General features: G+C 42.1%; 2 protein-coding genes across 3 annotated transcripts in view; one reads left to right on the forward strand and one right to left on the reverse strand.

Moving 5' to 3' along the window:
- The window catches only part of MFN1 (mitofusin 1), a 22,302-nt gene extending 19,475 nt beyond the window's left edge, over positions 1–2,827 (forward strand). Inside the window, 3 exon segments of the mRNA XM_010186137.1 lie at positions 1–143; positions 1,356–1,490; positions 2,381–2,827. The exon segment at positions 1–143 is cut by the window's left edge and continues 30 nt beyond it. Coding sequence (XP_010184439.1) covers positions 1–143; positions 1,356–1,490; positions 2,381–2,450 — 348 coding nt within the window. The 3' untranslated portion in view covers positions 2,451–2,827.
- Positions 2,828–8,966: 6,139 nt separating this feature from the next.
- GNB4 (guanine nucleotide binding protein (G protein), beta polypeptide 4) lies at positions 8,967–21,200 on the reverse strand. Of its 2 annotated transcripts, XM_010186138.1 has the most exons (9): positions 21,100–21,200; positions 16,863–16,901; positions 14,198–14,304; positions 13,315–13,378; positions 12,379–12,541; positions 12,118–12,184; positions 11,767–11,968; positions 10,369–10,585; positions 8,967–9,316 (listed from the first exon to the last, which is right to left on the reverse strand). In XM_010186138.1, exons 1-9 carry the CDS (start codon positions 21,154–21,156, stop codon positions 9,210–9,212), a joined length of 1,023 nt encoding a protein of 340 aa, XP_010184440.1. In that variant the 5' UTR covers positions 21,157–21,200; the 3' UTR covers positions 8,967–9,209. The 2 variants fall into 2 exon arrangements, with proteins under 2 accessions (XP_010184440.1, XP_010184441.1); XM_010186139.1 differs by lacking the exon at positions 16,863–16,901 and having other exon boundaries at positions 21,100–21,156.
- Positions 21,201–21,624: the final 424 nt, after the last annotated feature.

The raw sequence follows: 21,624 nt of genomic DNA on the forward strand, positions 1-21,624 counted from the left end.
TTGTTATATCTTTATGAGAGACTGACTTGGACCACTAAAGCAAAAGAGAGAGCCTTCAAGCAGCAGTTTGTGAACTACGCTACTGAAAAGCTGCAGATGATCGTCAGTCTCACGAGCGCTAATTGCAGCCATCAGGTGCAGCAGTAAGTGTCACTGGTGTTGCTGGTGTTTCCCCCTCAGTGGGGTCCTGTGGTGTCCTGGGAGTGGGCATTGGCTGTACATGGTGTGGGAAGGCAGCTTTAGTGTCCCTTGGCATTTGTTGTGAGTGAGTTTTAAGGTCAGTGCATACATCTCTGTGTGTGCATGTGCGAGAGCGAGCCTTAAGATGTAGCCTCTTTGTCCAGCACCTTACAGTGAAGACGTGGGAGGTGGCTCAAGTCAAGTGGGGGCTGAACTGCTCTGCTTTTAGAGTGGCATTGAATCAGCCACAGTAGGTTTAATGGTGAGCATTGGTTCTGCCCCAAGGGTTGGTGTGGGTGAGTCCTAAGGAGCCAGTCTGGCTTTTCCACACTGTGGGAGAAGAACTTAAGAGCCTCGCTGAACTGTTCCACTTTCTTACGTCTCTCTCCCAAATACTTTTCCACCTGTCTGTGAAGTAATGTCTGGGTGATTGTCTCCCACAGCTTTTCCTGTTGAAACTGTTTTGATTAAATTATTATTTCAGAAAATTAGGCCTGCTAAATGAGACCTCTAACCACCAGGGTGCAGAACACCTCTCCTGTGTAGCCCAGGGAATACTTTACTAATACAAAGTTCAGCTTCAGCAGAGGAAAGAGCATCATCCCCGTGTCCAGCAGCCGTGTGTCTCTGTGAGGACATGAAAGAGCTGGACTCAAACCAGTGCTGCAGTGAGGTGACGTAGAGAGCAGAGGAGGCATCTCCTCTGCTGGCCCGGCGTGGTAACTGGGTTTTTCCCTTTGTGTAAGGAGTTTTGGAACTCAGGTTGGGAGCGTGTGACTGAGGAGGGAGGCAGGGTCAGGGGCGCTCCTCAGCCTGCAAAGGGCTCACATTTGCTGTGTGCAGGGCGCGTTGCGCCAGGGTAGTGCTTGGCTGCTCCAGCACGTGTTCCCACCACAGTCCCCATCTCAGACTCGTACCTGTTGCTGCTCAATGAAAAATGGCCAGACATCATGTTGGCACAGATTCAGGTGCATTTTATATGCTTACGGTTTCTTTTTTAAATTTAAAAAATACAAAATTCTCCTGCTTTCTGTTTTCCTGTAATCCTGTAACAGCTGGAGACTGCTTGCTGTGCTCTACTGCACACTGCAATGCCATGCGATTGGGGTTTTTTATTAACTGGTTTTTGTAACACAGACCTGTTAACCATGATTACGAACTTGTTTTCCTTTTAGGGAAATGGCCACTACCTTCGCTCGGCTCTGTCAGCAGGTGGATATTACGGAGAAAAACCTGGAAAAAGAAATTGCTAGACTTTCCAAAGAAATAGATCAGCTGGAGAGCATACAGAGCAACTCCAAGCAGCTGAGGTGGGTCTGGGTGTGACTGGCCACAAGCAAATTCAGTGAGATTGGTGGTTGCTGTTACTTTCAAGTTGAAATGAGGTAGGCACGGGTGCAGACAAGTATGCAGGAATACCCAGTTTCTTTACTTGTTACTGAATAGCTCAGGTTAAGTTAAATAAATGTCTGCTTCTACTGAGGTGAATGAGCAGAGCTCCAAAAATTTTCTTTCTTAGATTCTTTACTTTTGTTGCTCTTTATTGTACAGGGGAGATGGCTTTCTCAAGAATATCCAATCTTCTGTAGGTAAATTGGGGTGGCACACTCCCAGAGAACCCTCCCCACTGGAGAACATGAGAGCAGCTGTGCTGTGCTGAGTCACTCAGGGCGGTATTGTTTTTCTTTTAACACCAGTAGTAGGTGTTTACAGAAGAGAAACCTCCAGCAATTGGTGGTTTCAGGACCTAGGAGCAGCCTCAGCCTTAGTTTCGTGCTCTTTTCCCCCTGCTGTGAGCCTGCTCTGGCTGTGGGCTGGCTGCCTCTTGGCCTGGGGTGTTCAAGACCATGCTCAGGTGAAGGTCTGGCCCCACGAGTGGCCCATGTGAGGAACCCTGCTGCGTGCCCTGCTTGCAGTGGCAGAACCTCTCCCAAATGGAACATGGAAAGGCCAGAACCAGGGAGGTCCCGGGTGGACCTGGCACAGCCTTTGGAGAGAAGGAAACGTGGGGCAGATGGCTGGCGGCCATCCACTGCCTGCTCAGGCCCTGTGCTCGCAAGGCTCTGACCAGAGACGTGTGCAGGTTTTCTCAGTGCAGTGGGTTTTGGGAATAGAGGAATAGAAATTAATCACTGATGTTGATTCTGCCTTCTTTGGGATGTTACTGCATTGAAGTAAATCCACTGCTTTTGTTTTACAGAAATAAGGCCATTCACCTTGAGAATGAACTAGATCGCTTTACAAAACATTTTCTTCAAAAGAATAAATAAAACATCATCGCTAACTTTCCCGGTGATCCTTTGTAGGACAAAGTAGAAATTTTACAGGTGACACTTCTCCTCTGTGGAGTCACATGAATTGATTTATATTTTAAATGTTACTTTGATTACACTTGGTTAATTATTGTAAAACTTGGTTTGGACTCTGATGGTGAACCAAACTGAAGAGCTGTGGTACTCTGTTATGTTTGTTTTGCAGATTTTGAGTTAAAAATTATATTTAAACACTAAATTTCATTGGGCACTTGACAATAAAACTCTATTCCTTACTGGTTTTCATTAGTATTTAGCGGTTGCAAGTCTTCCTTCCTGGCATCCAGGAGTTTATGCAGGGAGAGAGCTTATCACAGGTACCACTGTCTCCTCTCTTCAGTTGCCTCGGACTGGGCCAGGGATGGAGGATGCTGCTTTTTTCTCCTCTGTGTTTTTGTTTGATGAAGAACTGTTGATATGAACTCTAGCATGGGGAAGGACTCTTGTCTGTTTTGAAAGCAAGTTGAAATGGGGTTGGGCAGCAGTTCCTCAAATGGAAGTGAAAGATGGTAGTACACTGCAGAGTGTACACTAATGAAATGCCGTAGGCTCTAGTTTCCCCTCTGGCTACCACATTTAGACAAGATGGCACTGATTAAGTAAAAATAAACCTTTTTCAACAAGCTTGTCAGCTTGCTCGCAGTTGGTGAAGTGGTGAAATGGTCATAAGCCCATGCGAGCACTGTCGGAGTCCCCATTCAGGTGAGCCGCAGGCATTGCTGCCACTGGGCTCCATCCAGGCAAAGATGTCGCTGAGCAGCCAGGCTCGACTCAAGGTTTGCGCTCTGGGTGGGGAAGCGCAGGGAATGGCTCGGCTCTGAGCTCCCACTGCAGGATGCACCGGGCAGGGCTGGGCTGGGCTGGGCTTAGCAGCTTTTACTCTTGCATGTCCTGAGCCCTCCCTTGGCTCTGCTGCAGACCAGCTCTCTTCGAGGCAGCTGTGTTGCAGCAGTTTGGTCACCTCCAGCAATGCAAAGCCTCTTTAGAAAACAAAAAAAGAATTTTTTGCTGTTGCCATCTGCAATCATTTAACACCTTTTTTTTCTAACTAGCCTTTTTAAAAAAATGTTATTTTAAAAGAGAAAGCCTTTTCAGAATATATATATATTTTTATGGAAGAGTTAACATGACTAAATGAAATACTCAACTTTAAAACTAAGATGTAGAGATTTGCTATTAATTTCCAGTAAATAAGGGCTATCTTGAAGGGAAACAGATGTAAAATCAAACATTAGAGGCAGTTAATTATTTAAAGACAAAGGACGCTGTTTGCACCACAGTGTACTTTGGTGTTTGTTCCTGTGCTAGCACAAGCGTGGCTCTCTTGGAAGCGTGAGCAGTACATGAGAGAAGCTCAAGGTTTTGAGGTAAAACTGTGAAATACAAAAAAAAAATGAGTAACAGCCCAGGTTTCTTGTATATGAGATAACAGATGTGTGTTAATGCTTTTTCTGGAGCATTCTTCTGGACATTGTATCACTATAAAACTTTACATGCATGTGTTCTACAGTTATTTATTAAAAAAATACTACCCCTTTCCTCTACCCCTTTCCTTTTATTTGGCGACTGTATTGAAGGTAAAACCTGGACCATAGTTCTTTTACGTGTATAGGATATAACCACTAAGGTGGAAATAAAAAAGCTTCTTTGCATAGCAGAGAGTAATCAATTAAATGTCTGGGTTTGGGGAAAATAATGCTGCAGACTTAAAAAGTAAGTAGATGAAGGTGTCTGCCCCTTAAGGGAGTGGCATGGTGGAAGTACCAGAAATGAAGGAGTGTTCAAAAACCTCTTTTTTTCCAGCCCGGAACTACCAGCTCACTCCCTTGTGGTATTAAGGCAGCTTCCCCCTTCCTCAGGCAGGACCCACACAGAGCCGAGGCACCGACAAGTGACGCAGGCTGGTTAAAAGCACTTGTTTATTGGTTACAATATCAACTCATGGCAACATCTTTCACTGAGCCACTGTACAAATACAAAGAAAAAAATCCATCGTGGAAAAAAAAAAAGCTATAAACAGAGTTCATAGCAAGTGATTTTTTTTTTCACAGGGAAGTCTTTTTACAGCCGCACTGTTAAAGAACAAATGGCACAAGTCCCTGGTTTTTTTAATAGCTTAAATAAAAGCTTTAAGACTGTTTCTGAATACATACACAATCCAAAGGCAGTGCAGAATCACGTCATAATGGGTAACATTACCAAAGTTTTCCAAAGTAGTCAGCAACAAGTTAAAAAAAAGAAAAAGAAACCTAGCTGATGAAAAGTGCTGGAAACTAAAGGGAAATTAAACATCAAGCATGTTTCAAAGCATTTTGTTTTGGACTCCTTTGGATGTAATATGTACTACAAGTGTTCAGATGCCTTTATTTGTAAAAAAGGAGAAAAAAAACACAAATAGAGCACCATTGTGTAAGTAAAACAAAGGCTTGAAATATCTAAGACTATTCCACCAAAGTCCATATTAGTTAAAACCTAAACATACTGTGTGGTATAAGAATGTCAGGCACATGTAATCTGTTATCAGTTATATCAATTAGTAACACTGTTCACACATTTACCATAACAACACTGCATTAACATTCTGCATGTATTTTACATAACCAGCAATTGGATAAAAGGCTTGTGGTGCCTCTGAAGTGTAGGAAGTAGTTTACCAGCATGCACGCCAGATTACTGTATACAAAGTGCACCATCAACCCATGCTTAATTACTTTTACAGGAAATGCTATCTCAAAAATCAGTCATTCTGCTACACAACCATCGATACCAACTAGTGGAATTAGCCAAAACTCTCACCAACATCTCAAAGCACAGCACTAAACCTAGTGGAGGTCACGGTGTCCTCGAGGAGGAGACTACGCACTTGGAATGTTTTCACAAAGTCTTCATTCCACCTGAAAGTAATGGGAACTTCATCATGGGACAAGCATGACACTAACGGGGTTAACAAGTTTGCTATTTCCGATCCATGCATTACAGCAAGCACACCAGGAACAGCTGTGACACCGAGTCAGCTTTGCCAAGCCAAGGTCAGGCCCTCCCCTGCGGCGGGGGAACAGCCTATTTAAGCAGTGTTTCATTTCAAAGGGCGTATTGTGTCGATTACTGAGCTATCAGTTCTGCCAGATACTGCGATGCAGCTGCAATTCAGCACGGCAGAGGACAGCGATGGGTGGAAGAAAAAAAGGGCTCGAGGCGGATGGACGCAGGCCTGCGTTACTGGAGTGAGTATACATCAGCGCGGTGCCACAGAGCAGCTGTTTTGTGGTTTCCAGAATCTCAACCAATCTCTCTACCAATGAGCCGAAGGCTGAGCCAGTGCGGGAATGAGCCTGAGCTGGGCGCTTGCCCGATTAACACTCTCTTGCAAGGTCAACTCATCATTGGAAAATGCGTACCAAAAACCAAACCTGAATAAAACAGATCTTATTTCGCAAGTCACACAGTTCCACTTGCCAAGCCATAACCGACAGACTTTTTTAGAAGAGGCTACAAAAGAGGTACCCTGCCACCATTTTGGCACAATGTGCTTAGTTACTCCATTTCTGTAATTACACAAGTTATCTGAAATTCAGATGATGTAGCTTGGCAACAAACTTTTAAAGGCAGGTTAAGATGTACCCGCTGGTGCTGCAAAATCTGCTGTATAGGAGAGAGTTTGCTGTCATGGCACAGTCAGAAATCACACAAGCTGCATATATGAGCCTTCATTAAACTACAGGCACACGCTGTTGTCTTTGAGATTTCAAAGTTGGCAATAAAACCTTTGAAGTAAAACCTACTAAGGGTCATTTTACCACCTTCCTCACATTAGGAGTTTGAGCTTTTACCATTAAAACTGCATCCATTTTAGTAAGGGCATCAATCTTCAGAAGTCACTGAAAGCCATTTAAAAAAGGAAACACCCCAGTCTGTGCAAGTTCATGATTCATCCTAAATCTGGAGGCTTTAAAAACCCAAAAATCTGACCTATCTCCAGGACAGTAATTGAACAGCAAAGGTCACCTTGGTGGGCTCTATCTCAAGCTTCCTACGCATCCCCAGGAAGCTCAGGCACTGCTTCCCCAGTTGGGCTCAGGCTTCTTCCAGGTTTCTTTGCACTCCTACACCAAAGGAGTCACCTCGGGGCCTGTGGTGCTGCAAACCCAGCTTGACCACAGAGCAAAGGTGGCAGATGTTTTGTGATGCTTTTGGAAACCTCATTCCTTATTATTTCTTTTAAAAGGAGCTGAATCCAACAGACAATTGCCCATCAAATGACAGTGACATTATTTGCAGCAATTCCTGTATGAGAGCCATTACCAAGTTTACAGCCTATCTGAACTTTTAAGAAAAGTTATATACATTTGTAAAATTGTTTTGGAGTTTCACAAGTAGAAACTGGTTTTAATACCAGAATGTAAAAACGGCACCTGTCTTCGTAACGGTGACTAGGAAATTGGTTCAAAACACACTTCTATGGAAAAAAATGTTTAGAAAAAAGAATATTTTCTTAAAATTCCTTAGTAACAAATTTCCAGAATGATTCACTCAAGGCCGCTGTGAGTTAAAAAAAAATAATCAAGTGCACCACTAAGAAAATAGACCAAGTCTGCAAGATCCCAAAGAGCCGCTCACTACTTTAATAAGTAACAAGAATTCTGTAATAGTTCTGTTAATGCAGTCAGCTCAAAGCAAAATGCTGATGAATTCCTGTAACGTACAACAGTGTGATTTTGGTCCTACACCACAGTCCGCTGTTTGTCAATGTACACTTCTCCAGCATAAGATGCACCTTTTTCTTTTTTTTTTTTTAAAGTGAATTTACTGCAATTAACTGGTACATTTATTGGCACCTGCACCACTACAGACATAGCAAGTTTATAGGCACAGTCTGGAAGTACTGAAATTTAGGATTACAAACGTCAGAAACTTGACAAATAGTCATCTCAGCCACAAATCTGTTTTGGTGTATTACAAGATACCGGGCACTTGTATTTACTACCTGATCCAGAGATACCCAGACTCCCCAAAACGTCAGATGAGGGCAGATGAACATTACCTCCTGACCTGATGATTTAAAATTCACGGATCTTTAAAATAAGTCACTTAAGAGAAGCCAATAGACTTAATTCCCCTTTCTGAGACCGCCCCAGACGTTCAGCTTCCCAGGAGAACATCCACTGCAAGTGCAGGCACGCTGCCAGGCACCAGAAAGTTAGAAATCCTCCCGGGCAGTTTCAAACGGGCATCGGTCGCTTCATTTCCCTGTACCTACGCTCAGCTGTACTTGGTCAGAACCTATCGCTTATAAGCAACTGACATCAAGATCAGAGCAAAATGGGGAGAGGAAATGGCTATTTACAGTGTCGGAGCAGCAGGACAATTCGCATCCACTAAGCCTCCGTGGCACAGAGCTCTGGGAGCAACCAGCAAGTTCCTAGGACGGAGTTTTGCAGGGTCACGCAGGTAAGGAAGGGTTTTTGGTTCATTGTAAGTTACACAACTCCTTTTAGAATTCACACTGCACCTAACTGACAATAAGCGCTTTTGGCTGTGGTATGCTTCTGGCAAGCCCCTAATTTGGAGGGGGATTACAGGCGTTTAACTGCATATTTAAATCTTCTTTAAGAACTTAAGCAAAGTCCTCCTGAATTGCTCAGCTGATTGTGGAAATTGAGCGACCTTTGCCAATGCACTGCTTTCTGCGCACCAAGCGTCACGCTAAATCATTCTGTTGGTGCAAATCGGCTCAAGTTTGTGATGGGCCAAAACCACCTCATTTCCTTGGAGCTGAGCTGTCAAAAGGAAAAGCACTCAGCCGCTCACCGGCAGCAATGCAGCTCACCTGGCTTCCATACCCAAGGCCTGCATGGAGTAACTGATGCGGAAAGCTGCAGCAGGGAAGCTAATACTTCTGGAACCGTAGTTTTTTATTATAATTTTTTTTTTTTAATTTTTGCTGTTGTTGCAAGTCTGCCTGGCGTTAACTCCTTGTTAACGTAAACTCCTCCTGGTGTTTGGAGGCCATGACTGCCAATGGATGAACCAGGAACCACTGGCTTGAAGGGAGAACCCCCATGGTTAGAAATAGGCAAGCAGGTCAAGGAGTGAGTGAATAAGGCGGTGGGTATTAACTGGGAGTCTCCAGGGCCTTTAAAAAAAATTCAAATGCCTTCCATTATAAAAACACATACATACCATTGGCTTCACTTTATCTACAGTAAATTCACAAAAACATTTAAAACAGCAATCTAGTTCATCCACTACAAAACTCGTAAAGGACATCTCAGGTTAAAAGCAAGCTATAAATCTAGTTCCTTAAAAAACGCAAATGTATTTCTTTACATACAGACAAATGTTACATGATTGGCTGCTATAATGTGTATATTCTGTTATGTACAAAAAAAAAGTACAGGATTAGCAGACTGAGCACAAGCAAAAACCCTTCAAGGACAATCTAACCAAACCACCAAAACCAAAAGGACTGGCTCTTAGTTTGTCGGTCACCATGATTATGTGTGCTGGCCCCTTTTAAAAAGTCAGTGATTTCTTCCCCCCTCCCCTATTTCTTCACTTGATTTTATTTCTAGTTTACAGAAAGCCTTTTTGTGTAATAATCAGTGAATAGAAAAACTTCACCTGCAAATACAAGGTAGAAATGTTATTTCACAGCTATAGGCTGCAGCATTGATCTCTCCAGGTCTCAAATGGAGAATGTACATGTTTGGCTCCCAGTTAATTCCAGATTCTGAGAAAACTGTCCCAAGACCCTGTAGCTACAGCCATGCCATCATCAGTGACACCTAAACAGCTGACGCGGTTGTCATGGCCAGCAAGGACACCTGGAAAAGAAGAAGTGGAGAAAATTAATGTTCACAGGATGTCAAGGACTTCACAGCTGGTGCTCTGCTCTCCCAGAGAAGCCTTCAAAATTGCTAAAAAATAGTTGTCATGCAAGATCTAATAACCATTCCCTGTTTTCAGCAATGCTGTCCACTATTTCAGCCATCAAGTACTTCCAAAGTCAAACGTGATGTTTTCTGATAAAACCCTGGATACAGAAACTTGAGTTTCCCATGTTCTGCAAACCAGGAGGATTAAAAATCCCCCGTATGCTGTGTCAGACTTTCCTTCTATCCGCTCTTGCGCTGCCTGCTCCCCCAGGGTACCACATCCAGGTCTATTACAACTCAGCCTGTTCACATCCCTTAGGAAAAGGATGTCTTTTCAGGCCAAACAGCAGAATGCAGGTTCAGAACTGAACCAGGCCCCACCATTTAAATTACCGCACCAAGTGAGAAAGGTGTAGCTGTGCTGTGAACGTGCTCTCTATCCTGACAGAAGCAACTGATTCAAGGACTAAAAGTGTCCACTTTCCCTCCTCCCAACAGCAGGAAATTACAGTCCCCAAAGCAAAGAGACTACTGTAACGTAGTACTGTCCGAATTACTTCCTCTGACGGGTACAAAAGTCAATGCAAACGTGTAGTTTTGTATTACTTAATTTCATACACTTAAGTGAAATAAATTTTCTGTAGACATAACAATTCTGGAGGCTGTTCCTTAGTGTCAAGAGCTGGTATCTTCCAGCACAGATAAATCATGGCCAGGAGTATTTCACTGGCTGGAGCACTTACTCCACACATGACACAGATGAAGCTGTGATGCAACGCAACAACTGGAAGACAGAACCAAATGCAATAAAATAAAAGGATGTCATTGGAAAAGTGTTAAAATGAAACAAGCAGGATCCATCAGCAATAGCAAATATAGCAAATCTGTAACATCAGCAATAGCACTGGCAATGAACTGGCTCTGCATTTTGCATCTATTTAGAATATCCTCCTCCTGCTAAGGAAATGGAAAACTGGCTCATCACAAACACACGTACTCACCTGCTCTCTCTCCTTTCAGAGTATCCCACACGTTGCAGTTGAAGTCATCATAACCTGCTAGCAAGAGGCGACCGCTTTTTGAAAAGGCTACAGAAGTGATCCCGCAGATGATGTTGTCGTGCGAATACATCATTAATTCCTGATCTGCACGCAGGTCGAAGAGCCGGCAAGTGGCATCATCAGATCCAGTGGCAAATGCGTGTCCATTGGGGAAAAACTGCAAGTTTTAATGAAGAGACAAGAGTTTGACACCAGGAAAATACACTGTTCATCCATTATTGCAGAAAGATCACAGGGTTCTTCGGCAGGGTGACCAGATTAAGGCAAATTTTTTTATTATTTTTTTTTTTAATCTGCATGTTTAAAAAATGCCTATACACCCCTATGCAACAAAACACTTCTAGACAGGACTGGTAACACTGGAATGTTACCCAGACCATTCCTGCATGAGGTAAAACATGAGTCAAAGAGGACACAACCAACCCAGCCAACCCCTCCAAAACGCTCCTGGCCATGGGGCGCAGCAGCACACGATGTCCCACCCACCCCGAGCCACTCAGCCAGGCTGGCTCAGCCAAAATTGAAGCCTGCAAGCAAGCAATTCAGTTTCCAAAATCTGCTCCAACCCAGAGTCACTCTTACAACAGCCAAAGTGATTGAAATGGGAATGAAAAGAGCTCAGCACACTGCAGGATTCAGGTCTAAGTATAGGAACTGGTCATGCTTTTGGTATTTTCTCAGCCTTAATAATTTTTCAAGTTTATCAGAAACAGATGCAGCTTAGACTTAGATTTCATTCCCTATTTATCAGAGCTTGTATCTTGCAGTTCAGAACATAGTGTTACTATGGCAGAGAAGAAATATAACCCAGTTTATAAATATTACAAAATTATTCGAGGGATGAATATTCAACATAAGTCCTGATTTTTTAACTTTGCTTTCCACAATATTTTGCCAAAAGCACTTTTCAACAGAAAACAGCAAGTACACTTTCATTCAACAAAAATCTTTAAGATGAGGATGCCTGGCTATTTTGCTCCCTCTCAGCACATCACGTTTACCTACAATTTTCATTTTTTAACACATTGCCACGCTACAAAAAGATCCTCTCCTCCATTCTTTGCTTCTTTAAAGTAAGATCTCCGTTTCTGAACAAAACCATAGCTGAAACTTCCAAGAACACCTCAATGCGTCATAGACAACAGTAATAATAATTCAGCTATAAACTAGATTGTAAGTTACTAGACAATCTTCTTCATTGCTTACGATTTAACCACCTCTACCCTAACACAGTAATTCATTGTAAATGAAGGTAACCCAGTAGACTATAAGACCAGTGCAACTGTAGCTTTTATCTTCCCCCTCTCTTTCCATGCAGAAGTAGAAATGACGACTTACACAAACTGCATTAATATCTGACACGTGCCCTGTGAACGACTGCCTGCACATCCCATCTCGAATATCCCAAAGCTTTGAGGAGGCGTCGCAGGCTCCCGAAACAAAAGTCCTCATGTCTGGGCTCAGAGAGAGACTCATCACATCGCCAGTATGCCCAGTGAACGTGGTGGTCTGCTGACCAGTTTCAATATCCCACAAAGCGCTGCAGATAAAGAGACAACATTAACACAACGTATGCGGTTGTTTGAGAATTTAAGTTTTAAATACAAATTAAGGCATTGGAGAGAAAAAGAAAAAAGAAAAATAGGGGGGAAAAAAAAAACCCAAGGCCAATAGAGCTCCAAAACTCACCAGGTGGTGTCTCCTGAGCTAGTGACAATTTGGTTGTCATCCAGAAAGCGACAACAGGACAAGTATCCTAAAACCAAAACATTTCTGTTAGTTTCAGAACCAGGAGTAATAACTGAAGCTTAAATCCAAGAGCAGTGATTAAAGTTCTCCCACAGCTTCTCTGCAACCAAAGAGCTATTTCACAGCTGACAATGCAACTCAAAGTGAGACTGTTTCATAATAAAACATAAAAAGCAAAGGTGAAGCAAGAATAAGGCTGACCTGTGTGCCCAGGCAGCTCTCGGCTCACTCTCACGTTGCCCTCTCTGGTTTTTAGGTTGTATATGGAGCAGATGTTGTCCAATCCACCACAGGCAACGTAGTTTCCAGAGGGTGCGTATGCGCAGGTCATCACCCAGGAGGATCTCAAAGGAATGGCGTGCATCTTCAAAAGACAGAGCTCGTGAGTGCCACATCACGTGTTAGCTCTTGTTTTTCACTGGGGCATTCAGATCAGTTACTGAACTACAGCAGATTAAACCCACCAGGTAGGCTGTGTATCATACGTGTCAGTATTTTGATTTTAGAACGTATTACAACCCAGGTTTATATCTATACATACATACTAGGATGAAAAATGGCAGTAGTCTCCACGGTAACTTCAGTAAAACATTATTTAATAGCAAAGCTATTCTAATCTTAAACATTTTCAACATTCGTCTACTCAGACTTCTTTGTCCAGTCCTTCTACCTCTCTAGGTGATAAAATGGGATGGTTGTGTCCATGGAGACTGGACAGCTTACAGCAAATCACCACTCCACACCACCTCAGCTCTTCTCATTCAGCAGCTTTTCTTTTTCTCTTTTTTTTAACCTCCTCCTTCCTCTGCCCTCAAAAGCAAAGCACTCTTTTAAGTTTTGAGGTTGTGTATTTCTATGATTTAAAACCAAATTAGCTCCAGAAGCAACACCACACAGGCAGAGAGCAACAGCTACAAGCTCCTGCACTAGCAAACTGGACATTACATATTACCCAGAACTACTTCTACACATACACAGAGTAACCAGCCAGTCATAAAAGAAAAAACAATATCATGTCTGATTTAGGAAAAAATACTGCTTATTTTCATTTTTGCCTTGCAATCATAGTAAAAATAGACACAAGTCACACACACAAATTATGCATGAATTATTGAGATGGATTATAAATAACTCTACCTTATTTGTTGTATAACTATCCCAAATAATTAATTTTCCATCTTGAGAGGCACTGACTAGTAGCCTAAATATAAACACAAAACAAAATATGTTAATATAAAACAAACAAAAACATTCTCAAAATAGACATACATCATACATGATTACCAAGTGATTCAGAAATGTCATCATTTATTACCTTCTGCTGCTTTTTGGGTTTTTTTTTAGATGAGGCAGCATTTGTTGAAAAAAATCTGCACAGATCTATGTATTATTACCTGACAAAAGAATCACACGTCCACAAGGACTCCTGACTCACAATGGACAAAATCAAACAACTTACTGAAAACACATTTTATTAACACTTTCCTCAGCTGATTTTACTTTTAATATACTAATGTTTTAACTATATAGCTGCACAAAAATAAACCCAAAATTTAGGGAAAAAGAAATCTTATTTTAAATGAGAGCCAATTCTAGACATATTTCTATCTGGACTACATGACAGAAAGCAGACCATGAGGCAGCACTAACGTCTGCCCATCAGTTGCTCCAAAGGCAGCATAACAAAGCTTCTCCCCAGAAGTGAAATAACTTTTCCCACCATGTACAAAAGGATCTTTTATTCAATGAAACCAAATTTGTCCATCCAGTTTTTAAATCTCTGTTATCACAGAAATTACATGATTAATCAACACTTTGGAAAATACAATATTCATCGTTCCACTGGTTTCAAAAAGGCAAACTATAACTGAAGATAAAAAACCCACGACGATCATGGTCTGTGACCCCCCTGCAAGAGCACCAACACCGTATCGTATGGCTCCCAGAACTTGGTATTAATTCTGAATTCAACAACCTGACTAACCCTGAAACTGCAGGTTTAAGGATCACTTGTACAAACCTTGAGTCTGACCCCCAGTGCATAGCATAGATTTTCGCTAAGTGACCTCTAAGCGTACGCCTTGTTCGCATTTGAATTCGACCCACTGAGTCCAGACTTGTTGTGATCTAAAAATAAAGAAAACAAACCCCCGAGATACTGAGAACTATTTTTAATACACAAGATAATGAAACACATTTGAACTTTGATAGAAAATAAGCTCTCTTAGCACGCAACATTAAAAAAAAAAAGGGTACTAATGTACATCCCAGGATTAGGCCCATGCAACCCTGAATAAACCAGATTTTACAGCAGACACAATAACATACTTCACAATGGTTATACCTGAAACTTCAGAAGGTTTTTAAAATAATGCTATGTAATACTAAGTCTATTTCAGATTATCAAATCTGAAAGGTTTCACTTAAAATCAATGGAAGGAAATCCTCCAGTATTTACTGCACTCTTCCTTTTTAAGGCGTGGCAGAACTTTAAATGCCAAATACTTTTCTTTCTAAAACACAGCTAGAAGACATTTATTTAAATCTTTCTAAATATACTAAACACAATAAACATTCTACATAAAAGGTAAACTGGAAGCAGGACCCATTAAGATGGCGGGAACTCTTCTGACTGGTTGGGGATTGGTTTTTTCCTATTTTTTTTCTCATATGTTTGTTTTTTGCTGGTGGCGTTTTCTTTTAAATAACTGGGAGGAATATGAGAACGTTGTCAGAGGATGCAGGGATGCAACGAGGAAAGCCAAGGCCTCCTTAGAATTAAACCTGGCAAGGGAGGTCAAGAACAGGAAAAGCTTCGTCAAGTGCACTGGGGGCAAAAAGAAAGCCAGAGAAAATGTGGGCCTGCTACTGACTGAAGTGGGTGCCCTGGTGACAGATGAGACAGAGAAGGCAGAGTTACCAAATGCCTTCTTCACCTCCTCTTCATTGCCAAGGCCAGCCCTCAGGAGACCCCAACCTTTGAGACCACAGAGGAAGTCAGAAAAAATGAAGACATTGCCCCAGTTGAGGAAGATTGGATTAGAGAACAAGTAAAATGGACGTGTACAAATGCATGGGGACCCATGGGATGCAACCATGAGTATTGAGGGAGCTGGCAGTGGTCCCTGCTAAGCCCTCTCCATCATCTTTGAGAAGCCCTGGAGAACAGGAGAGGTGCCTGAGGACTGGAGGAAAGCCAATGTCACTCCAGTCTTCAAAAAGGATAAGGAGGACCCAGGTAACTATGGACCGGTCAACCTCGCCTCCATCCCTGGAAAGGTGATGGAACAGCTTGTTCTTGGTGCCATCACAAAGCATGTCATGAAAATGAGTGTTATCAGGGGCAGTCAACATGGATTCACTACGGGGAAGCCATGGTTGACCAATCTGATAGTTTTTTACAACAGCATAACTGGATGGATTGACAAGGGAAGGGCAGTGGATGTGGCCTACCTTGACTTCAGCAAGGCTTGTGACAGTCCTCCATGACATCCTCACAGCCAAACTTAAGAAGTATGGATTGGATGACGGGATAGTGAGGGGGACTGGGAACTGGCTGAAGGGCAGAACTCAGAGCTGTGGTCAGTGGGGCAGTGTCTAGTTGGAGGCCAGTGTCTAATGGTGTTCATCAAGGGTCAGTACTGGATCCAGCTCTGTTCCATATATTCATCAATTACCTGGACGATGGGACAGAGTGGACCCTCAGCAAATCTGCTGATAATACAAAGCTGGGAGGAGTGGCTGACACACCAGAAGGCTGTCCTGCCATTCAGTGAGATCTGGACAGGCTGGAAGGTTGGGCACGGAAAAACTTAATGAAATTCAACAAGGGCAAGTGTAGGGTACTGTGTCTGGAGAAGAACAACCCCATGTACCAGTACAGGAGGGGGGCTGACCTGCTGGAGAGAAGCTCAGGGGCAAGGACCTGGGGGTGTTGGTGGACAGCAGGATGATCATGAGCCAGCAACATGTCCTCACAGCCAAGGCCAATACCATCCTGGGGTGCATTAAGAAGAGCATGGCCAGTTGGTCAGGAAGGTTCTCCTTCCACTCTGCTCTGGTGACGCCACATCTGGAATACTGTGTCCAGTTATGGGCTAACCAGTACAAGAAGGATAAGGAACCACAGGAGAGAGTCCAGCATAGAGTCACTAAGATGATGAGGGGACTGGAGCATCTCCTGCATGAGGAAAGGCTGAGAGCTGGGGCAGGATGGGACCAGACTCTTCTTGGTTGTGCCCAGCAACAAGGACAAGGGGCAATGGTCACAAACTGGAACACAGGAGGTTCAACCCAAACATAAGGAAAAACTTCTTTACTGTGAGGGTGACAGAGCACTGGAACAGGCTGCCCAGAGAGGTTGTGGAGTCTCCTTCTCTGGAGACAATCAAACCTCGCCTGGACACGTTCCTGTCTGATCTAAGTGGTCCTGCTCTAGCAGGGGGGTTGGACTGGATGATCTTCAGAGGTCCTGTCCAACCCCTACCATTCTGTGATTCTGTGACAACTGCATACACACAGAGCACTGGTTTCGCTTTATTCATTCAGCAACTACAGGAACACATTACAGTCAAATTGTAGTGATTTTTATTTTCATGTATATATACACATAAACACACACAAAACATACAAATATATATATGTATATATAAAGTATCAGCCCATATACAGAATTAAGACCATACCTGAGCAAGAGTCGTGTCACTACATGCTTTTCTTGCATCCTGAAACAAAGAATGGAAAAACGTGAATCTAAAAAGTAACACTGAGCATCAACTGAGAGAAGGAGTCTAACGGAAAAATAACTCTTAAGCTAGACTTCACCACAATCAAAAAGCCACAAGCCAACAACTACTTATATGGCAATATGCCTTCTGTCACCCTTTTAATGTCCAAGGAATCTAAAAAACTGGCACACAAGCTGGGGGGTAGTGGAGGAAGAGGGACTTCAGAATGGCCATGTCCCAGTAACCTTTGAGTCTCTCTTTCTACAGGGTATGTGATTCAAAGGCATTTGGAGCCATCCCAAAGTCCCAGTGCCTACCCTCTTCCCAGTACTCCTTCCCTGGTGTGGATGGGCTTGCTCAGGTGTGCTGAGCACCAAGGGAAGAACTGATCCACCTGAAAAAGCAACCACATATTACACACAATTAGCAAGCTCTGTGCTAGAGGAGGCTCTCGCATTAGCCCCCTCACCATTGTGGGTGTGATGATGCTGGGTATGAGGCCAGATGAACATTAACAGGAGGGATGTGGAGAGCAAGACAGACAGCAGACCTACCATAGCTTAAGCTGCTGATGCACTTCATACCAAATAAAGGACAAAAATAGTCAACTGACATCCTCATTCATTTAATGGAATGGATGGTGCTGAGATCTCCACACAGATACTCCATCTTTTTTTTATTTCAGACTATATGGGCATATGACTGACTTCCTGTGTATTGGTCAACCCTACCCAGAAAACAGACTTTACTTTCATTTGTATAATCAGTAACAGACTGGACACTTGTCTCAGGTGAGCACCACTGAGCCTGGCTTGCAACACTTCCATTTTGCAAACCCTGTTCTCAGCGACAATTGCCACTGCACCTCAGAGTCCCGCCTTCAAAAAAACAGAAATAGGCACACTGTCAGCAACCACTTCTGAGAAAGATGGTTTAAAATAATTGGCTTAAAATTAGACAGGAGCTCTATAGCACAAGTTAAAGACAAAACTATCAACAGCAGTATTGAAGGATCAGCCACAAGACCCTCTCCAACTCCCTGCAATTTCTCCAAATAGCTTCCAACTTCTGTAACCAGAGAAGCAGGCATCCCAAAATCAGAGATGCCTGCATTCACCACTAATCTGTGTCCCCCCCTGCCCTGAGAAAGCATTCAATCTGTACACTAATGGACACATCCTCTTTGAGAGGAGAAGAGGAAACATTTACTCATGCATTTTGGAACTGCATCAACGCATTCAGACTGGAATCTTAAAATTTGTCAAGCTCTTGCTTGAGAGCTATTTGACACTGCAACTTTAACAATTTTGTAGTGCATGTTTATTGTGACCACCCTTTATAGCTTTCCTCCCAGAAAGCAAGCCTGAGAGTGGATTAAGTCATTTCAACTTCTTTTTGAAATGTCTGAACTGTAGAAATATTTATAAAATGTTGACGTCTGGAATCAGGAGGGGTTTAAAATACCAGAGCAGCAAATCCCCTAGCACTCAGGACTTATTTCATCCACAGGAAGAAACACACTGTATTTTAAACAACTGTAATTGTTTAGTTTAGCTGAAACACTTGAAGATGTCCAACAGAAAATTAAATCTGAATGCAATTTGAATGAAACAATGCAATTTTTCTCAAAGAAAGAGCTATTAGCAACACCCATACTTAAGGCTGTCTAATACTTGCCATACGATCGGCAAAGCTGCAGGAAAAGGAAAGTTTCTGTTCTAATTCTCACATTTTAACTATCATTGCTACATATGCATCATCGTAACAGAACCACTGGTGTCATAAAAAAGCTCCTCTATATAATTGTAGATTTTTCTCAGTTCATGCTGCAGACAATGCAGAATTTGTGAGAAAAATGTATCCACTCAATCAATGTGCAGCCCCCACAATCTCCTAGCACACACACTTAAGATTTCATTTTTTCCCAAACTACACGTATTTTTGAAACTATAGTGTCTTATGACATTCAATGTCAAATGACACTGTGCCAAGTATGCAACACTTTCAAAAACCATATCCTAAACTTCAATTCTCAAAGTGAGGACACGCACCACATGGGAACTTCATTGTAGCCAGAACCAGGAGTCAAATTCAACCATCAACCATCCTGCTGTCTGATAGCTTATCGCTCACTGATGCTTCAAACTTCCTGCACTAAAAATTCATGTGGTCTTATTTTATCCCTCCATCAAAGCCCATCTGTGTACAGAATAGAGCTACAGCTGTAGCAACTGCACGGGGAGGCAAAGGTACTCATATCACCTAGATATCGTACAAAAAATATTTTAAAAAAAAATCAGTAAACGTTTCTAAAACATTGCAGGCTACAAAGTCCACTGGGAAACTGACAGCTCTGCACCAGTTTATTCTACTTTAGAAAGCTGCTGGGTACAATCCTATCTGTAACTGACCTACAATCACAAAGCTGATGTTTCATGATTGCACTGTTACAGGAAGTATCAGGCAAAACCCAAGAGTTGTAAACAACTAAGACAGTAAACTGCTCTCTATAAACACCAAATGCTGTCAGTGACCTCACCTCTTTTTAAAGAGTGCATCAAAAATCATTCCTGAAAATTACCAGCCTGCTAGATATTCCAGACACCAAAAAACCCCTTATTGTTTTAGATCCTAAGAAAACTGTGCAATGATTTATTAAAATAGTCACCTATACAAATAGGTAACTGAATTATTTGGTCAGAAAGTTTCTTGAATATTAAGTCATCAGGAGCATTTTTAATTGTGTATTAATCTGACGTTAAAAGTAAGCATCAAGTATCCAACCCTGCACTCAGAATTAAAGAGGCAAACGCTAATTGCCAATGCTGAGCCAAAAGACTCCAGTGGCAATAGCCGTGGTTACCCAGTTACATCTGTGTAGATCCAGTTTCATGTTTGGGTGATAGGGCCAATCAAATTTTTATCCTCCACAATTTTAAAAAGGCAAACATTCCTGCAACACAGTCCAGCTCTCTTACTTGTCTGGTATCTCTTCACTCAACAGCATTTTGCATAAAACCAGATCAACTGATCACTGCACTGAAGATTAAATGGCTCCTCCCCACATAATGAGAGTCTTTACACATCAGGCAGAGGAAGAACTGAAAAATTCTCAATGTCTTATTTGTGCAATGTCATAATAAAGCTTAAATTTATTTAAAAAATAAACTAAAATTTACTTGCTTTCCTCTACAGAGCTGCTAGAAGCATATTAAATGGAAACAGGACACTGAACTCTCCTTGAACGATACTGAATGAGCAGCAATGAAAGCAGCCTTTGCCCCACCACAAGCCCTACCACACGAAGTGTGTTCATTGCATGGCTGATACCAGTAAGCAGCCTCACATCCTCTGCTCTGAGCAGCAGATCACCACCAAACCACTGCTGCCAGCAGATGTCATGCTAAAAAAGCCAGTGTGCGTGCAACATATCCTAAGTAATCTGTACTCTTAGTTGGTACTAATAACTGCAAATAAGTCATTCCCATACAAATCAGATATATGGATGCTTCGTGCTTAGGAAAAGGACATTTTCATGAAGAATAAACAGAGTTTGAAGATCCTCATGATGTTTTGTAATTTTTCTCTGCTGGAAACTGCATCACTGAAATCTACGGGCATGTTGCAACAGATTTTTGGTAAACTGGCTTTGGGCATGACAGCTCATACTTGGTTTATCTTCAGTGAGTAATTTCAACAAAAAATTACCTCATATGGGGGAATCCGCACTTTCAAAACAATAAATTCAAAATGAAGCAAAGAAATAGGGTCTGCAGAAATTACATCCATACCTGGAAGGTTCTCTCTCACGCTCCATGCTTTGACCTGCATGCTTATCAGAAATAACCAGAAATAACCTTTTCTAATACACTTAACCTTAACCAGTCATCCCTAGGTTCTAGAAGTTTGCTTTTTTTTTTCCCCTAAATTCAAAGTAAAAAATCTGCAAATGCACATGTCCCTAGTAACAAAACATAGCAAACTTCAATAGGAAATCAAACATTTTGCTCAAAAAATACTACAAACGCATTGCATTATTCCAACAGCTTGCTTTTCTAATTTTTAAACAAATATTCTGAAAATAATTTAAGCTCTGCACAACTTGAACATGAGCAAGTAATAGATGTGATCTTTACACTTCATTCCTTTAAAGGAAGAACTTTATCATGAAAAACAAGCAATTTGCAATTCTTACTCTGATTTGATTTCGCAGCTGCTCTGCCTCCTGCCGTAACTGTTCCAGCTCACTCATCTTCAGTCTCTAGTTCTCACACACCACTGATGAAGAAAACCTGCCAAGAAGAGGGAAGAAAAACAAGCTTCAGTATCACTTTTTCCTCTTTATAAAAAAAGAAAAAACCCCATGAACCTACAAAAATTCATTCTGCCTTTAGAAAGGCTTCCAAATAGATATTCCCTTTAGTACACTAATAAATTTGGCAAGACCCAAGTTATTTCAATTCCTGAATTACCATGAAAAGCAGAATTAAATGAAGTATATTTTGAATGCATAAGCAACTGTCAGCACAACCACCCACTGTACTTGAAAAAGCTGTTCCCGAATGCATGTGTAGCACCACTCTTCTCACCCACCCAAAAGCCTCTGTCAGTCCTCACTCACCCCAAGATGGCAACAGAGAGCAAAGGCTGCAGTGATCGCCTAAACTTCGAACTTCGAGCTTCACGGGGCTATGATACAAGCACCTCTGCACATGACATC

Source organism: Mesitornis unicolor, unplaced genomic scaffold (assembly GCF_000695765.1).
Source record: "Mesitornis unicolor isolate BGI_N332 unplaced genomic scaffold, ASM69576v1 scaffold40166, whole genome shotgun sequence".
Taxonomy (NCBI): Eukaryota; Metazoa; Chordata; class Aves; order Mesitornithiformes; family Mesitornithidae; genus Mesitornis; species Mesitornis unicolor.

Coding starts and splice junctions, on each gene's coding strand:
- GNB4 (XM_010186138.1), bottom strand. CDS start 21,156: ATGAGTGAGCTGGAACAGTTACGGCAGGAGGCAGAGCAGCTGCGAAAT. Junction 13,379..14,197: donor CACTGGGGGTCAGACTCAAG/GTTTGTACAAGT, acceptor GTTTATATTTAG/GCTACTAGTCAGTGCCTCTC. Junction 11,969..12,117: donor AGCTCAGGAGACACCACCTG/GTGAGTTTTGGA, acceptor CTTTATCTGCAG/CGCTTTGTGGGATATTGAAA.